The 16,235-nt window shown below is 44.2% G+C and overlaps 1 protein-coding gene across 1 annotated transcript in view; it reads right to left on the reverse strand.

The window, feature by feature from the left end:
• atp11a (ATPase phospholipid transporting 11A) overlaps window positions 1-16,235 on the reverse strand; it is a 302,919-nt gene that overhangs the window by 39,412 nt on the left and 247,272 nt on the right. The window contains exon 26 of the mRNA XM_085999881.1: window positions 15,717-15,882. Within this exon, the coding sequence (XP_085856007.1) occupies window positions 15,717-15,882 (166 nt within the window). The remainder of the gene's footprint in view (window positions 1-15,716; window positions 15,883-16,235) is intronic.

Consider the following 16,235-nt stretch of genomic DNA (forward strand, 5'->3'; position numbering starts at 1 on the left):
CACATGCAGAAACTTGTGCACGTCTACAGAAGTTTGTGCAGAAACTTGTGCACAACACGTGCAGAAACTTGTGCACAACACGTGCAGAAACTTGTGCACATCTACAGAAACATGTACAGAAACTTGTGCACGACATCTACAGAAACTTGTGCACAACACACGCAGAAACTTGTGCACAGCACGTGCCGAAAGCTATGTACAACATACACTGAAAGTGGTGAGCAACATATATAGAAATCTTGAACAACATATACAGAAACCTGTGTAGGACATATGCAGAAATCTGTGCACAAAAGTTTGTCAAATTGCTAACAATCCCCAGAATGAAAGTTGTGTAATTTTTATTTATTCTTTTTAAAAATGAATTCAGGTTGAATGAATGTTCAAAGAAACATTATTTCAGGAAACAACACATCACTGCTCTTGAGAAGAATGACCCATGACCAGAACTGCAGTCTCTAGGATCAGAAGGAAAAGATGTGCTTGTGCATGGTGAAACATGCCTGTTGCAGGCTCGAAACGTGCCCGTTACACAGCTGAAATGTGCCTGCACAGGGCCGAAACGTGGATAGTAAAACTTGCCTGTGCATGGTGCAAGGTGGAAGGCCAAGGCGTGACTGTGCATGGCAGAGACGAGCATATTGCACGACTGAAACGGGTCTGTACATGGTGAAACATACCTGTACATGGCTGAAATCGGTCTGTACATGGCTGAAATGTGCACGGGAAGATGTGCCTGTGCACAATGAAACGCGCTTGACAACAACAAAGCAACTTGTATTTATACGGTGCCTTTAACGTAGTAAAATGTCCCACGGTGTTCACAGGAGTGTTATCAAGCAAAATTTGACACCAAGCAATAAGAAGGTATTAGAGGAGCTGACCAAAAGACAGCGCGGACCTGAATGGGAGCGGTGGCTTAAACAAAAAGGAGTGACGCTACAGGACAGCAGGCAGGTGATTGGTTGGTGAGTAGTACAGCTCTTTTGCTCTCTAGGCTAGGTAAGTGGATTAAATTCAGAACTGGGATAGTATTAACTACTATAACTTTATTGAATTAATAACAAACTAAATTAACTAATTAAAACTAAAAATTAACAGTAAAAATAATTTGAATAAATACTGTAACGAATTATATAAATAAAATAAGGTTAGACAGAGATGGCAGTGCAGGTGGTGTGTCGTAACTGCAGCATGTGGGAGTTGGTGGAGGCCAATGAGATCCTGAGCAACCACATCGGTGGTAAGTGTCTGCAGTTCGAGGAACTTCAGCTCAGAGTTGATGAGCTGCAGTCCAAGCTGCAGACATTGCGATGCATCAGGGAAGGGGAGCGTTACCTGGACATTTTGTTTCAGGAGGCAGTCAGACCCCTTAGGTTAAGCAGTACTTTTGAAATAGTCAATGGTCAGGGACAGGAGGGTGTGACTGCGAGTCAGGAAGGTATGGGGACCCAAGATGTAGTGATGGAGGAGCCTCAGCCCTTGACCTTGTCCAACAGGTATGAGGTACTTGCTGCATGTATGGATGAGAACAAGGACTGCAGGGAGGATGGGCAAACTGACCATGGCACCGTGGTACAGAAGGCCATCAAGTGGGGGGAGTAAAAAGGAATGTGGTAGTGGTAGGCGACAGTATAGTCAGGGGGGATAGATACTGTTCTCTGCAGCCACGACCGAGAGTTCCGAAGGTTGTGTTGCCTGCCTGGTGCCAGGGTTAAGGATATCTCCTCGCGGCTGGAGAAGGACTTGGAGTGGGAGTGGGAGGGGGAGGATCCAGTTGTCGTGGTCCACATAGGAACCAACGACATAGATAGAATGAGGAATGAGGTTCCGCTGAGGGAGTTTGAGGAGCTAGGATCCAAATTAAAAAGCAGAATCTCAAAGGTACTAATCTCTGGATTTTTACCTGAGCCACACACAAATTGGCATAGGGTCAAACAGATTAGAGGTTTAAATGCGTGGCTCAGGGTGGTGTGGGAGGAATGGGTTTCAGTTCATGGGGCACTGGCACCAGTACTGGGGAAAGAGGGAGCTGTTCTGTTGGGACCAGCTCCACTTAAACTGGGCTGGGACCAGTGTCTGGGCAAACCGAATAACTAGGGCAATAGATAGGGCTTTAAACAAATTAAGGGGAGGGGGTGGGAGGATTCAGGAAAGAGTGAATTTAAAAGCAGCAAGAGAAATGTCAAGGCTCTCGAGCAGAGTAGAGTTTTGGGTAAAAATAAGCAGAGTGGGTCAGGAAGGGACAGAGAGAGTAACAAAGGTAATAGGGCATCAGTGACTGAGGTAACATCAAGGAAAAATAGAAATAAGTCAAAGCTAAAGGCACTATATCTGAATGCGCGAAGCATTCGCAACAAAATACAGGAAACTTTCGATTTACTGGCACCTAAATAACCGGAAATCTCGGTTAACCGGCAAAATTCAGGAGTAGGTTTTACTTCATATTGTATTTGCCTTCCTCCATGTGTTACTGTGCAAGGGTATGGCTGCAGCTGTTGCTAAGCTACAGAGATGCTTGGAACTTGTGGCCATTGTTCTACAGTTGTTGCTAAGCAACAGGGTTTGTTGCTTTATATGGAGCTGTCAGCTCTCCCTATCTTTTACTATAGCATTCAGTTATCCGGAATTTTTGATGAACCGGCACCACGTCGGTCCCGTCCGTGCCAGATAAAAAAAAGTTTCCTGTAGATGAATTAGTAGCACCGATAGAAATGAATAGCTGTGATCTAATAGCCACTACAGAGACGTGGTTGCAAAGTGGCCAAGGTTGCAAACTAAATATTCCAGGATACTTAACTTTTAGAAGAGATAGGCAAAATGGAAAAGGAGGAGTAGCCCTGATAATAAAAGATGGGATAAAGACAGTAGAGAGAAAGGATCTTAGCTCTGAAATTCAAGAAGTAGAGTCAGTTTGGGTGGAGCTAAGAAACAGCAAGGGGCAGAAAACATTGCTGGGAATTGTTTATAGGCCCCCAAACTGTTGTTGTAATGTATCTGAGGAAGGATGTTCTTGCCATGGAGGGAGTGCAGCGAAGATTCACCAGACTGATACCTGGGATGGCAGGAATGACGTATGAAGAGAGATTGGGTCGATTAGGCTTATATTCGCTAGAGTTTAGAAGAATGAGAGGGGATCTCATTGAAACTTATAAAATTCTAACAGGACTAGATAGACTAGATGCAGGAAAGCTGTTCCCAATGGCGGGGGAGTCCAGAACCCGAGGTCACAGTCTAAGGATAAGGGGTAAGCCATTTAGGACTGAGATGAGGAGGAATTTCTTCACTCAGAGTGGTGAACCTGTGGAATTCTCTACCACAGAAGACAGTTGAGGCCAATTCATTAAATATATTCAAGAAGGAGTTAGATATATTTCTTAAGGCTAAGTGAATCAAGGGATATGGGGAGAAAGCAGGGACAGGGTACTGAATTTGGATGATCAGCCATGATCGCATTGAATGGCGGAGCAGGCTCGAGGGGCCGAATGGCCTACTCCTGCTCCTATCTTCTATGTTTCTATGTAGGGCAGAGTATAAATCAGGAAATTAGAGGCGCATGTAACAAGGGTAATGCAGTAATCATGGAGGACTCTAAGCTACATATAGACTGGGCAAACCAAATTTGCAGTAATAGTACGGAGGACGAATTCATGGAATGTATACAAGATAGTTTTCTAGATCAGTATGTTGAGGAACCAACTAGGGAACAGGCTAGTTTAGATCTAGTATTGTGAAATGAGAAAGGGTTAATTAATAACCTTGTAGTAAAGGGGCCTTTAGGGAAGAGTGACCAGAATATGATAGAATTTTATATTGAGTTTGAACGTGATTTCGTTAAATCCGAAACTAGGGTCTTAAATCTAAACAAAGCAAACTATGTAGGTATGAGGGGCGAGTTGGCTAAGGTAGATTAGGAAACCACATTAAAAGGTATGACAATAGACAAGCAATGGCTAGCATTTAAAGAATTAATATATAATTTACAACAAATATACATTCCTTAAGCCACAAAAACACCACAGAAAAAGAGGTACAACCGTGGCTAACAAAAGAAGTTAAAGATCATATTAGATCAAAGGAAGAGACTTATAATGTTGCCAAAAAGAGTAGTAAGCCTGAGGATTGGGAGGATTTTAGAATTCAGCAAAAGAGGATCAAGAAATTGATAAAGGGAACATAGAATGAGAGAGTAAACTAGTGAAGACTGTAAAAGCTTCTATAGATATGTAAAAAGGAAAAGATTAGTGAAAGTAAATGTAGGTCCCTTACAGGCTGAGACAGGAGAAATTATAATGGTGAATAAGGAAATGGCAGAGAAATTAAACAAATACTTTGCATCTGCCTTCACGGAGGAAGACGCAAAAAACCTCCCGGGAATAGTGGAGAACCAAGGGTCTAGCAAGAAGGAGGAACTGAAAGAAATTATTAGTAAAAAAATAGTACTGGAGAAATTAATGGGCCCGAAAGCTGATAAATCCCCTGGACCTGATGGCCAACATCCTAGGTTTTTGAAAGAGGTGGCTATAGAGATAGTGGATGCATTGGTTATCATTTTCCCAAATTCCATAGATTCTAGAACGGTTCCGATGGATTGGAAGGTGGCAAATGTAACCCCACTATTTAAGAAAGGAGGGGAGAGAAAACGGGGAACTACAGACCAGTTAGCCTGACATCAGTAGTAGGGAAAATGCTAGAATCTATTATTAAGGACATGGTAACAGGGCGCTTAGAAAATAATAATAGGATTGGGCAGAGTCAATATGGATTTATGAAAGGGAAATCGTGTTTGACAAATCTGTTACAGTTTATTGAGGTTATAACTAGCAGAATAGATAAGGGGGAACCAGTGGATGTGGTGCATTTGGATTTTCAGAGGGCATTCGATAAGGTGCCACACAAGAGGTTATTAAACAAAATTAGGGCTCATGGGATTGGGGGTAATATACTAGCATGGATTGAGGATTGGTTAACGGACAGAAAACAGAAATTAGGAATAAACGGGTCATTTTCGTGTTGGCAGGCTGTAACTAGTGGGGTACTGCAAGGATCAGTGCTTGGGCCTCAGCTATTCACAATCTACATCAATGATTTGGATGAGGGGGACCAAATGTAATTTATCCAAGTTTGCTGATGATACAAGGCTGGGTGGGAATGTAAGTTGTGAGGAGAATGCAAGGAGGCTTCAAGGGGATATAGACAGGCTAAGTGAGTGGGCAAGAACATAGCAAATGGAATATAGTGTGTAGAAATGTGAAGTTATCCACTTTGGTAGGAAAAATAGAAAAGCAGAATATTTTTTAAATGGTGAGATTGGAAAATGTTGGTATTCAGAGGGACCTGGGTGTCCTTGTACACAAATCACTGAAAGTAAACATGCAAGTACAGCAAGCAATTAGGAAAGCAAATGGTATGTTAGCCTTTATTACAAAAGGATTTGGGTATAAGAGTAAAGATGTCTTACTGCAATTATATAGGGCCCTGGTGAGACCACACCTGGAGTATTGTGTACAGTTTTAGGGGGAGGGTTCTGGTGGAGAGAAATCTAGAATGCTAAAGAGAAAATACAAGGAAGCAGTGCAGGAAAGTGATTGGGGTAAGCATAACCAGATTGTGTCAGGAAGGGACAAAGAATACAAACAAAGGAGTGCACTAACAAAGAGAATCCGGGTAAGAAAAAATGGTAATAAGACAAATAGGGCCTTAGTATGAAAAAGTTAAGGTGTCTAAAAATGTTAAAAAGACAAATCTAAAGGCACTGTATCTGAATGCATGAAGCATTCGTAATAAGGTAGATGAATTAACAGCACAAATAGATGTAAATGGATATGATATAATTACGATTACGGAGACATGGCTGCAGGGTGACCAAGGCTGGGAGTTGAATATCCAAGGATATTCAATATTTAGGAAGGACAGGCAAAAAGAAAAAGGAGGTGGGGTGGCCTTGTTAGTAAAGGATAAAATCAGAGCAATAGTGAGAGAGGATATTGGCTCAGAAAATCAAGATGTAGAATCAGTCTGGGTGGAGCTGAGAAGCACCAAGTGGCAGAAAACATTGGTGGGAGTTGTCTATAGGCCTCCAAACAGTAGTGGTAATGTAGGGGATGGCATCTAACAGGAAATTAGAGATGCATGTAACAAGGGTACTACAGTAATCATGGGTGACTTTAATCTACATATAGACTGGCCAAACCAAATTCGCAATAATACTGTGGAGGATGAATTCCTGGAGTGTGTACGAGATGATGTTTTAGAGCAGTACGTTGAGGAGCCAACTAGGGAACAGGCTATCCTAGATTGGGTATTGTGCAATGAGAAGGGGTTGATTAATAATCTTGTTGAGCAGGGTCCTTTAGGGAAGAGTGACCATAACATGATAGAATTCTTCATTGAAATGGAAAGTGAAGAAGTTCAATCTGAAACTGGGGTCCTAAATCTAAACAAAGGAAACTACGATGGTATGAGGAGTGAGTTGGCTATGATAGATTGGGGAGCTTCATTAAAAGGCATGACGGTGGATAGACAATGGCTAACATTTAAGGAACGAATGCATGAATTGCAACAGTTATACGTTCCTTTCTGGCGCAAAAACACAAAAAGAAAAGCGGCCGAACCATGGCTAACAAAAGAAATTAAGGATAGTATTAGATCCAAAGAGGAGTCATATACATTTGCCAGAAAAAGTAGCAAGCCTGAGGATTGGGAGCAGTTTAGAGTTCAGCAAAAAAGGACAAAGAGATTGATTAAGAGGGGAAAAATAGAGTATGAGAGTAAACTTGCAAGGAACATAAAAGCGGATTGTAAAAGCTTCTACAAGTATGTAAAAAGAATAAGATTAGCGAAGACAAATGTAGGTCCCTTACAGTCAGAAATGGGAGAATTTATAATGGGGAACAAGGAAATGGCAGGGCAATTAAACAAATACTTTGGTTCTGTCTTCACGGAAGAGGACACAAATAACTTCCCAGAAATGCTAGGGGACCAAGGGTCCAGTGAGAAGGAGGAATTAAAGGAAATTAGTATTAGTAAAAAAAAAGTGTGCTGGAGAAATTAATGGGACTTAAAAACTGATAAATCCCCAGGGCCTGATAATCTGCATCCCAGAGTACTAAAAGAGATAGCCAAGGAAATAGTCAATCCATTGGTTGTCATCTTCCAAAATTCTGTAGATTATGGAACAGTTCCTGCAGATTGGTGGGTGGCAAATGTAACCCCACTATTTAAAAAAGGAGGGAGAGAGAAAACAGGGAACTACAGACTGGTTATCCTAACATCAGTAGTAGGGAAAATGCTAGAATCTATTATAAAGGATGTGATAACAGGACACTTGGAAAATATCAACGGGATTAGATAAAGTCAACATGGATTTATGAAAGGGAAATCATGTTTGACAAACTTACTGGAGTTTTTTTTTTGAGGATATAACTGGTAGAATAGATAAGGGAGAACCAGTGGATGTGGTGTATTTGGATTTTCAGAAGGCCTTTGGTAAAGTCCCACATAAGAGGTTAGTGTGCAAAATTAAAGCACATGGGATTGGGGGTAATATACTGGCATGGATTGAAAATTGGTTAACAGACAGGAAACAGAGAGTAGGAATAAATGGGTCTTTTTCAGGGTGGCAGGCGGTGACTAGTGGGGTACCGCAGGGATCAGTGCTTGGGCACCAGCTATTCACAATATATATCAATGATTTGGATGAGGGAACCAAATGTAATATTTCCAAGTTTGCTGACGACAAGAAACTAGGTGGGATTGTGAGTTGTGAGGAGGATGCAACAGGCTTCAAGGCAATTTAGACAAGTTGAGTGAGTGGACAAATACATGGCAGATGCAGTATAACATGGATAAATGTGAAGATATCCACTTCGGTAGGAAAAACAGAAAGGTAGAGTATTAATTAAATGGTGCTAGATTGGGAAATGCTGATGTACAAAGGGACCTGGGTGTTCTTGTACACTAGTCACTGAAAGCAAACATGCAGGTGCAGCAAGCAGTTAGGAAGGCAAATGGTATGTTGGCCTTCATTGCAAGAGGATTTGAGTACAAGAGCAAGGATGTCTTACTACAGTTATACAGGGTCTTGGTGAGACCACACCTGGGGTACTGTGTGCAGTTTTGGTCTCCTTACCGAAGGAAGGATGTACTTGCCATAGAGGGAGTGCAATGAAGGTTCACCAGACTGGTTCTTGGGATGGGGGGATTGTCCTATGAGGACAGATTAAGTAGACTAGGCCTATATTCTCTGGAGTTTAGAAGAATGAGAGGTGATCTCTTTGAAACATACAACATTCTTACAGGGTTCGACAGGGTAGATGCAGGGAGGATGTTTCTCATGGCTGGGGAGTCTAGAACCAGGAGTCACAGTCTCAGAATAAGGGGTCGGCCATTTAGGACTGAGATGAGGAGAATTTTTTTCACTGAGACAATGGTGAATCTTTGGAATTCTCTACCCCAGAGGGCTGTGGAGGCTCAGTCGTTGGGTATATTCAAGACAGAGATCAATAGATTTTTGGATATTAAGGGACTCAAGGGATATGGGTATAGTGCAGGAAAGTGGAGTTGAGGTAGAAGATCAGCCATGATCTTATTGAATGGCAGAGCAGGCTCGATGGGCTGAATGGCCGACTCCTGCTCCTGTTTCTTGTGTTCTTTTTTACGCAGCGAGAGCTAATGATCTGAAACTCGTTGCCGAGAAGGGTGGTGGCAGCGGAGACGATCAATGATTTCAAAGGGAAATTGGATAGGCATTTGAGGGAAATAAACTTGCAGGGCTATGGGGATAGAGCGGGGGAATGGGACTGACTGCATTGCTCTAGAGAGAGAGCCGGCATGGACTCGATGGGCCAAATGGCCTCCATCTGTGCCGTAATGGCTCTATGATTCTATGTAGGCTTCAAGGAGCGTCTTAAAGGAGGAGAGGGAGGCAGAGAGGTGGAGAGGTTTAGGGAAAGAATTCCAGAGCTTAGAGCCTTGGCAGCTGAAGGCATGGCCGTTAATGGTGGAGCAATTAAAATCGTGGCTGCGCAAAATGCCAGAATTGGAGGAGCGCAGATATCTCAGAGGGTTTTGAGACTGGGGGAAGTCACAGAGATAGGGAGTGCCAAGACTATGGAGGGATTTGAAAACAAGGATGAGAATTTAAAAATTGAGGCATTGCTTAATCAGGAGATAATGTATGTCAATGAGCACAGGGGTGATGGCTGAACGGGACTTGGGTGCGAGTTAGGACACGGGCAGCTGAGTTTTAGATGACCTCAAGTTTACAGAGGGTAGAACGTGGGAGGCCAGCCAGGCGACCATTGGAATAGTGAAGTCTAGGGGTAACAAAGACATGAAAGAGGGTTTCAGCGGCAGATGAGCTGAGGCAGGGGTGGAGTTGGGCAATGTTCTGGAGGTGGAAGTAGGGGGTCTTAGTGATGCCGCGGATGTGTGGTCGGAAGCTCATCTCGGGGTCAAATACAACACCAAGGTTGCGAAAAGTCTGGTTCAGCCTCAGACAGTTGCCAGGTTGACAATGGCTAGGGAACAGAGTTTGTGGCGGGGACTGACGACAAAAGGCAGGATTTTCATTGGGCCGTGGAGTCGGGATTGGAGGCGTGGGGGGTTAAAATCCTGAAATCAGGGGTCCCGACCCCATCCCGCACCCAAACCCGCCTCCATGCCAGTTTCCAAGGAGGTGGGTACCCGCCCCGCACTGGGACCCGCCTACCCGAGGCAGGAAGGGATTAGTGCCAATTAACAGGTAGTTAACAGGCAGTTTTTAGCCTAATCCCTATTGTTAAGGTTGAAGTGTGGGATTCCCGACGGCTCCAAACCACACCAAGTTAGAGGAGGCGGGCCGTCGGGTTGAAGGACTTGGAGGGGTCGAGATGTCGGTGTTCAGGTGAGTGATGTGTGTATGAGTGCAAAGGTAAGTGCGTTTGGTGTGTCTAAAGTGATTAAAGAAATTTAAATGACCTTTTCTTTCCTTTTCAGCCTTCCTTCCTTTAGGTCTTGGGAGTCCCTCATCTCACCGGCACAGAAAGCAGAATGGCTGCGAACTGTCAAAGTGACTACCTTCAGCTTTCTGTGCAGGAGAGATTTCTAACTGAGTCTGTGGAGAAGGACTCAGGTTAGAAGTAAGACTGTCAGTGTTTGGCAGCTTCAAACAGCTGTGAAACACTGATATTTCATCTGTCAAAACCTCTTGACAGATGAAATTTCAGTCTGTGATGTCACCTGTTGCCGGGTGGCCCTTAATTGGCCTGCTGAGCCCGCTGGGCGGGCTCAACAAGGTCAATCGAGTTAAAATCACGTGGATTGGCCACATCTCGATGGAGGCGGGACTACAACCCCGAAAGTTGTAGTCCTGCCTCCCAAATGAAAATCCAGCCCAATGGCTTTGGTCTTCACAATGCAAATAGAGCTCTGCTGCTGAGAACCCCAAGCTCCAGGCAGTGCTTCTATTGCTTTACATATCATTGGCATACATATCGAGGCTGACTCCTCACCTGCGTCCAGGAGAACTTTTTTAGCCAGTATGTAGCAAGCCCAACAAGGGAGGCGGCGGTTCTGGACTTAGTTTTAAGGAATGAAGCTGGGCAGGTAGAAGGCGCATCAGTGGGGGAACATTTTGGTGCTAGTGACCATAATTCTGTTAGATTTAAGGTAGTTATGGAAAAGGACAAGGATAGACCAGGAATAAAAATTCTAAATTGGGGAAAAGCTAATTTTGCTAAACTCAGAGGGGATTTAGCCATAGTGGACTGGAAACAGCTACTTGAAGGTAAATCAGTGTCAGAGCAGTGGGAGGCATTCGAGGAGGAGGTCCGGAGGGTTCTGACCAAATATGTGCCCTTAAAGAAAAAAGGTGGGACTAACAAATCTAGAGCCCCCTGGGTGTCTAGGGACATACAGGGTAGGATAAAGAAAAAAAAGGGAGGCGTATGCCAGATACCACGGGCTAAATACTCCAGAATCTTTAGAGGAGTACAGAAAGTCAAGGGTTCAATTAAAAAGGATATTAGGAAAGCAAAGAGAGAGCATGAAAAATTCTTGGCAAGTAAAATCAAGGAAAACCCAAAGATGTTTTATAAATATGTTAAGAGTAAGAGGATAACTAAAGAAAGGGTAGGGCCTATTAGAGATCATGAGGGTAATGTGTGTGTGGAGGCGGGAGACGTCGGTAGGGTTCTTAATGAATACTTTGCGTCTGTTTTCACAAAGGATAGGGGCGAAGCAGACATTGCTATCAGGGGGAAGGAGTGTGAAATATTAGATGAAATAAACATAGTGAGAGGAAGTATTAAGGGATTTAGCAGCTTGAAAAGTGGATAAATCCCCAGGCCTGGATGAAATGTATCCCAGGCTGTTAAGCGAAGCAAAAGAGGAAATAGCAGAGGCCCTGACCATCATTTTTCAATCCTCTCTGGCTTCAGGTGTGGTGCTGGAGGACTGGAGGATTGCTAATGTGGCACCCTTGTTTAAAAAGGGAGAAAAGGATAGACGAAGTAATTACAGGCCAGTCAGCCTAACCTCAGTGGTGGGAAACTTATTGGAAAGAATTCTGAAGGACAGGATAAATCTTCATTTAGAAAGACACGGATTAATCAAGGATAGTCAGCACAGATGTGTTAAGGGAGGGTCGTGTCTGACAAACTTGATTGAATTTTTTGAGGAGGTAACAAGGAGGGTAGATGAGGGTAGTGTGTTTGATGTAGTGTATATGGACTTCAGCAAGGCTTTTGATAAGGTTGCACATGGCAGACTGGTCACGAAGTTAAAAGCCCATGGAATCCAGGGCAAAGTTCAAGTTGGATTCAAAACTGGCTCAGAGGCAGGAAGCAGAGGGTAATGGTCGAAGGGTGTTTTTGTGACTGGAAAGCTGTTTCCAGTGGGGTTCCGCAGGGCTCAGTACTAGGTCCTTTGCTTTTTGTGATATATATCAATGATCAAGACTTGAATATAGGGGTATGATTAAGAAGTTTGTAGATGATACTAAAATCGGCTGTGTGGTTGATACTAAAGAAGAACGCTGTAGACTGCAGGAAGATATCAATAAATTGGACAGGTGGGCAGGACAGTGGCAAATGGAATTAAATCCGGAGAAGTGTGAGGTAATGCATTTGGGGAGGGCTAACAAGGAAAGGGAATACACATTAAATGGTAGGACACTGAGTAGTGTAGAGGAACAAAGGGACCTTGGAATGCATGTCCACAGACCCTTGAAGGTAGCAGGCCAGGTAGATAAGGTAGTTAAGAAGGCATACGGAATGCTTGCCTTTATTAGCCGTGGCATAGAATACAAGAGCGGGGGGGGGGGGTTATGCTTCAACTGTATAAAACACTAGTCAGGCCTCAGCTAGAGTACTGCGTGCAGTTCTGGTCACCACATTACAGGAAAGATGTGATTGCACTAGAGAGGGTACAGAGGAGATTTACAAGGATGTTGCCAGGAGTAGAGAATCTTAGCAATGAGGAAAGACTGGATAGGCTGGGTCTGTTTTCCTTGAAACAGAGGAGGCTGAGGGGGGACCTTATTGAGGTGTATAAAATTATGAGGGGCATAGATAAAGTAGATACAAGAACCTATTTTCCTTAGCAGAGGGGTCAAAAACCAGGGGGCACAGATTTAAAGTAATTGGGGGAAAGTTTAGAGGGGATTTGAGGGGAAATTTCCTCACCCTGAGGGTTGTGGGGGTCTGGAACTCACTGCCTGAAAGGGTGGTAGAGGCAGGAACCCTAACCACATTTGGATGTGCACTTGGGATTCTCTAACCTGCAGGGCTACGAGCCAAGAGCTGGGAAGTGGGATTAGGCTGGACAGTTCTTTGTTGGCCGGCGTGGACAGGATGGGCCGAAATGGCCTCCTTCCGTGCTGTAACTTTCTATGATTCTATGCAGAAGGTGTCACCAAGGGGCAACATGTAGATGGGGAAGAGGAGGGGGCCAAGGAAGGATCCTTGGGGGACTCCTGAGGTGGGAAGGGAAGCTAATGCTGGGGATGCTCTGGTGCTGAGAAAGTAAGGACTGTAACTATGTGAGGGCTACCCCATGGAGCTGGACAACAAAGCAGAGGTACTGGAAAGGATGGCTTGGTTGATCGTGTCCAATGCTGTGGACTCATCCAAAAGGAGGGATAATGCACAACAGTCACATATAATGTTACTCGTGGCTTTTTTGTGGCTGTTTCAGTGCAGAAAAGAGGGAATCATCACCCCCTGAGCCATGTTTTGATCAGTGTCAGAAGGTCAGTGTCATGGCTCATGGACAGAGAGCACCTTGTTTGTGAGTGAGTGACCATTCTAGAGAGAAATACAGAAAGGGTTAATGATTGTAGATCTGGTAGCAGAGTCCTTGGAGGTCTCTGGGCAATGGGTTGAGTAACTGGAATGAGAAGGAAGGTGAAGAGATTACCTCTTGAGGAGCATGTTGGATGAGATGGACAAGGAGAGAAGATGGATGGGTAGTTGAGGCTACTACTCACAGAAAGGCAATGATGGCTGTCACAATGGGCCTGGCGGAGAATGCCAAGCAAGACACAAGGCAAAGCTATGACTCATTTACAAAGATTCAAGACTGGGATGGCAGCAGGAGATAAAATAGACTGAGGAGTAATGGATGTTGGAGTTGGGATCACTAAACATTGGATGTTGGAGAAGGTGGAGTTGAAAGGTTGGATGAGTGAGCAGATTCCAGGAAGGGCCAGAGAAAGGGGAATAAGAGTAGGTGACTTGGGGCAAGTGGTTACAAAAGTAAGCCTGAATTACTTTTTGATGGTAAGATGGAGATTTACACAAAAGAAGGCTTAAAACTGAGGGCAGAGAAGAGGGTATATAAAATAGCCCCAAATGAGAGAGGGAGGAGCAGGAGGCAGTGTACACCACTTGAAGACGGTGTGAGGAAGAGCTTTGAGCAGCTATCAGTCATAAGGAGAGAGGTCTGGTTTGGAGATGATAGAAGAGCAAAAGTGGATTTGGGAACACTTGCAAGGGAAGGGCAAAGGTAGCAGACAGTCAGCCAATGCACTGGCAGAGGTTGCAACTGGAAAATCTAGTGGATTCAGGGAGCCAATAAAGGAGTGGAGAGTCGACTAAGAACCAGTGGCAGTAGATCCAGCACAAGTAAATCCAGGGTCCATCAGAGCTGCAAAGGAGTTACAGGTGCTAGCAATGAAGATCAGAAGATCCAGAGACCAATGGAGGAGGCGGAGTAAAATCCAGGAGGCTAGAGTACTGAAGACCAGGAAGCTGAAGAAGGTAGAAGAGTAATTCAGGAGACTGGTGGAGATGAGGAAGTTGTTGGGCAGCATGAAGAGCCAGCCAGTGATGAGGAATATCAGAAAGGCAGTATGGAGTGGAGCAGAGTCCATGGCCACAAGACCTGAGCAGGTACTGGCATAGCAAAGGTCGTTGAGCAACATCAGCAGCAGAAGCAGTCCAGCGGCAAGTACAACCTATTGCTACAGCATTGGACAAAAAGCTAGCAGAACATTGGAGCCAATTTGAGAGGCAATTGAGGCTATTCAACAAGGTAAGGTTGGTGTGAATGTTTATTTCTACTAATGTAGGGCAAGTGTTCTGGGTTTCTTTAATTAGTGAAGTTCAACCACAGGCAGTTTAACTTCAACACTACACTTGGACCCACTTGTAATGGATATAACGAAGAAGCAAAAGTGCTTCAAATTCCCGAGGGATTCTATCCAATTCTTTGACGCAAGAATATCAGAAATAATCGGGACAAAAACCGACCATCCCACTTTTCCACGGTAACTATGGCCGAGCTGGAATCGCATCCTGCTGGCAACCTACGACTTTAACCCTGCTAACAACCTACAAACTGTAATCCTTCTGACGACCTGCAACCCTGCCGTTGACCTGGGATCCTGACTCCGCGTGCAACCCTGCTGAGAGTTTCTGGGGCCAGGAAATCAAAATATAAGTAGGCATTGTGCTAGTATTGGTACATCTTGAGCACCTGCCAGGGAGGTGCAGGGGAACAAAATGAGGTACTTGCTAGTTGCTTGAGAGCTAAGCAGGTAGCAGCAGGTTTAAACAGTAGTTTCAATTTGAAATTGTCCCCTTTATACAGGTGTGTTCCTTCCAGGACCTGACCCGAGTTTGGCACATCCTGCGGGCCTCACTTATGCTGCTCCACACAACCGAACACCAGTATCTTGCTGGTGCCCAATTCATTCGGGGCAGACACAGCAGTAGCAAATGTTGACCCACCGGCCCTGCCTCCTTTGCACACAGGATTCTAACGGCAGCTGAAACTACTGCCCACTCCGCACTTCCCTCAGAGGAAACTCTCAGCGTCTGCTCTGGGGATTAGACCTAATGTCAACTTTGTCTGATCCTATTTCCCATCCCTCACTTGCCCAGATTACTCCCCAGGGCCTGAGGAAATTCAGGGCTAAACTGTCTGAGCTACAGCTATCTGCCAATCACAGAGTAATGGCTATTTGCTCTCTGAGTGCCGCATAATTAAAAGTAATATACAATTCAGTATGTATCCACATTCTTTAAACTTAACGCTCAATTAATCTGTTGGGTACCAAACAGCTGTGAGTTTAGTGAAACACTGAACAACATTTCTCCCACAGTCTATTTTTGTCTTTTACCTGAATGAAAAGCATCAATATGTTCATTGCCAGTTGCGATGTATTGCACACTCAGACAGCAATTGCTGCTCTCAATTACTGTTAACTTCTGATGCCACCCACTGAACGTTACCTGAACTTTCTCCGCTGCTGTTGGCCAAAGCTGCCTGCAGATCACTTTTTTAACTACATCCGGAAGGAGGCTGACTGTTATTAGCAGGATAATCCCAAACCAGGCCGGCCCTGTTGAGAGCATCTGCATGAAGACATAGTACATTCTCTGGTAATTCAGAAAAGGCCTGAGAAGAAAACAAACATCATCAAGGAAAAGAAGAGACAGAAAAATCTGCTTTAGAGATAATAAGATGTGAATAAACAACGGCAGGGCATACTTCCAGCTCACACCTGTCTGTAATCTAAAGACCCAATGTTTCATTTGCTGCACCATATTCACAGGTTTGCCAGCATTGTATGCTGCACTGTGCACATAATTACTGCTCAAATCCAGCTTGAAATGGGTGCAGAATACCATCAACTTCCCTTTAGCTTTTTAAGTAGTTAAACAGAGTGATATCTTGGGACACAGCATATATATACAACTGCACAACATGGCTTCCAGTAAGAAATGTACTGCCCATGCTTTATTATTAAT

This window comes from Somniosus microcephalus, chromosome 10 (genome assembly GCF_052327205.1).
Source record: "Somniosus microcephalus isolate GS21.2 chromosome 10, FLI_Smic_1.0, whole genome shotgun sequence".
In the NCBI taxonomy this organism is placed as follows: domain Eukaryota; kingdom Metazoa; phylum Chordata; class Chondrichthyes; order Squaliformes; family Somniosidae; genus Somniosus; species Somniosus microcephalus.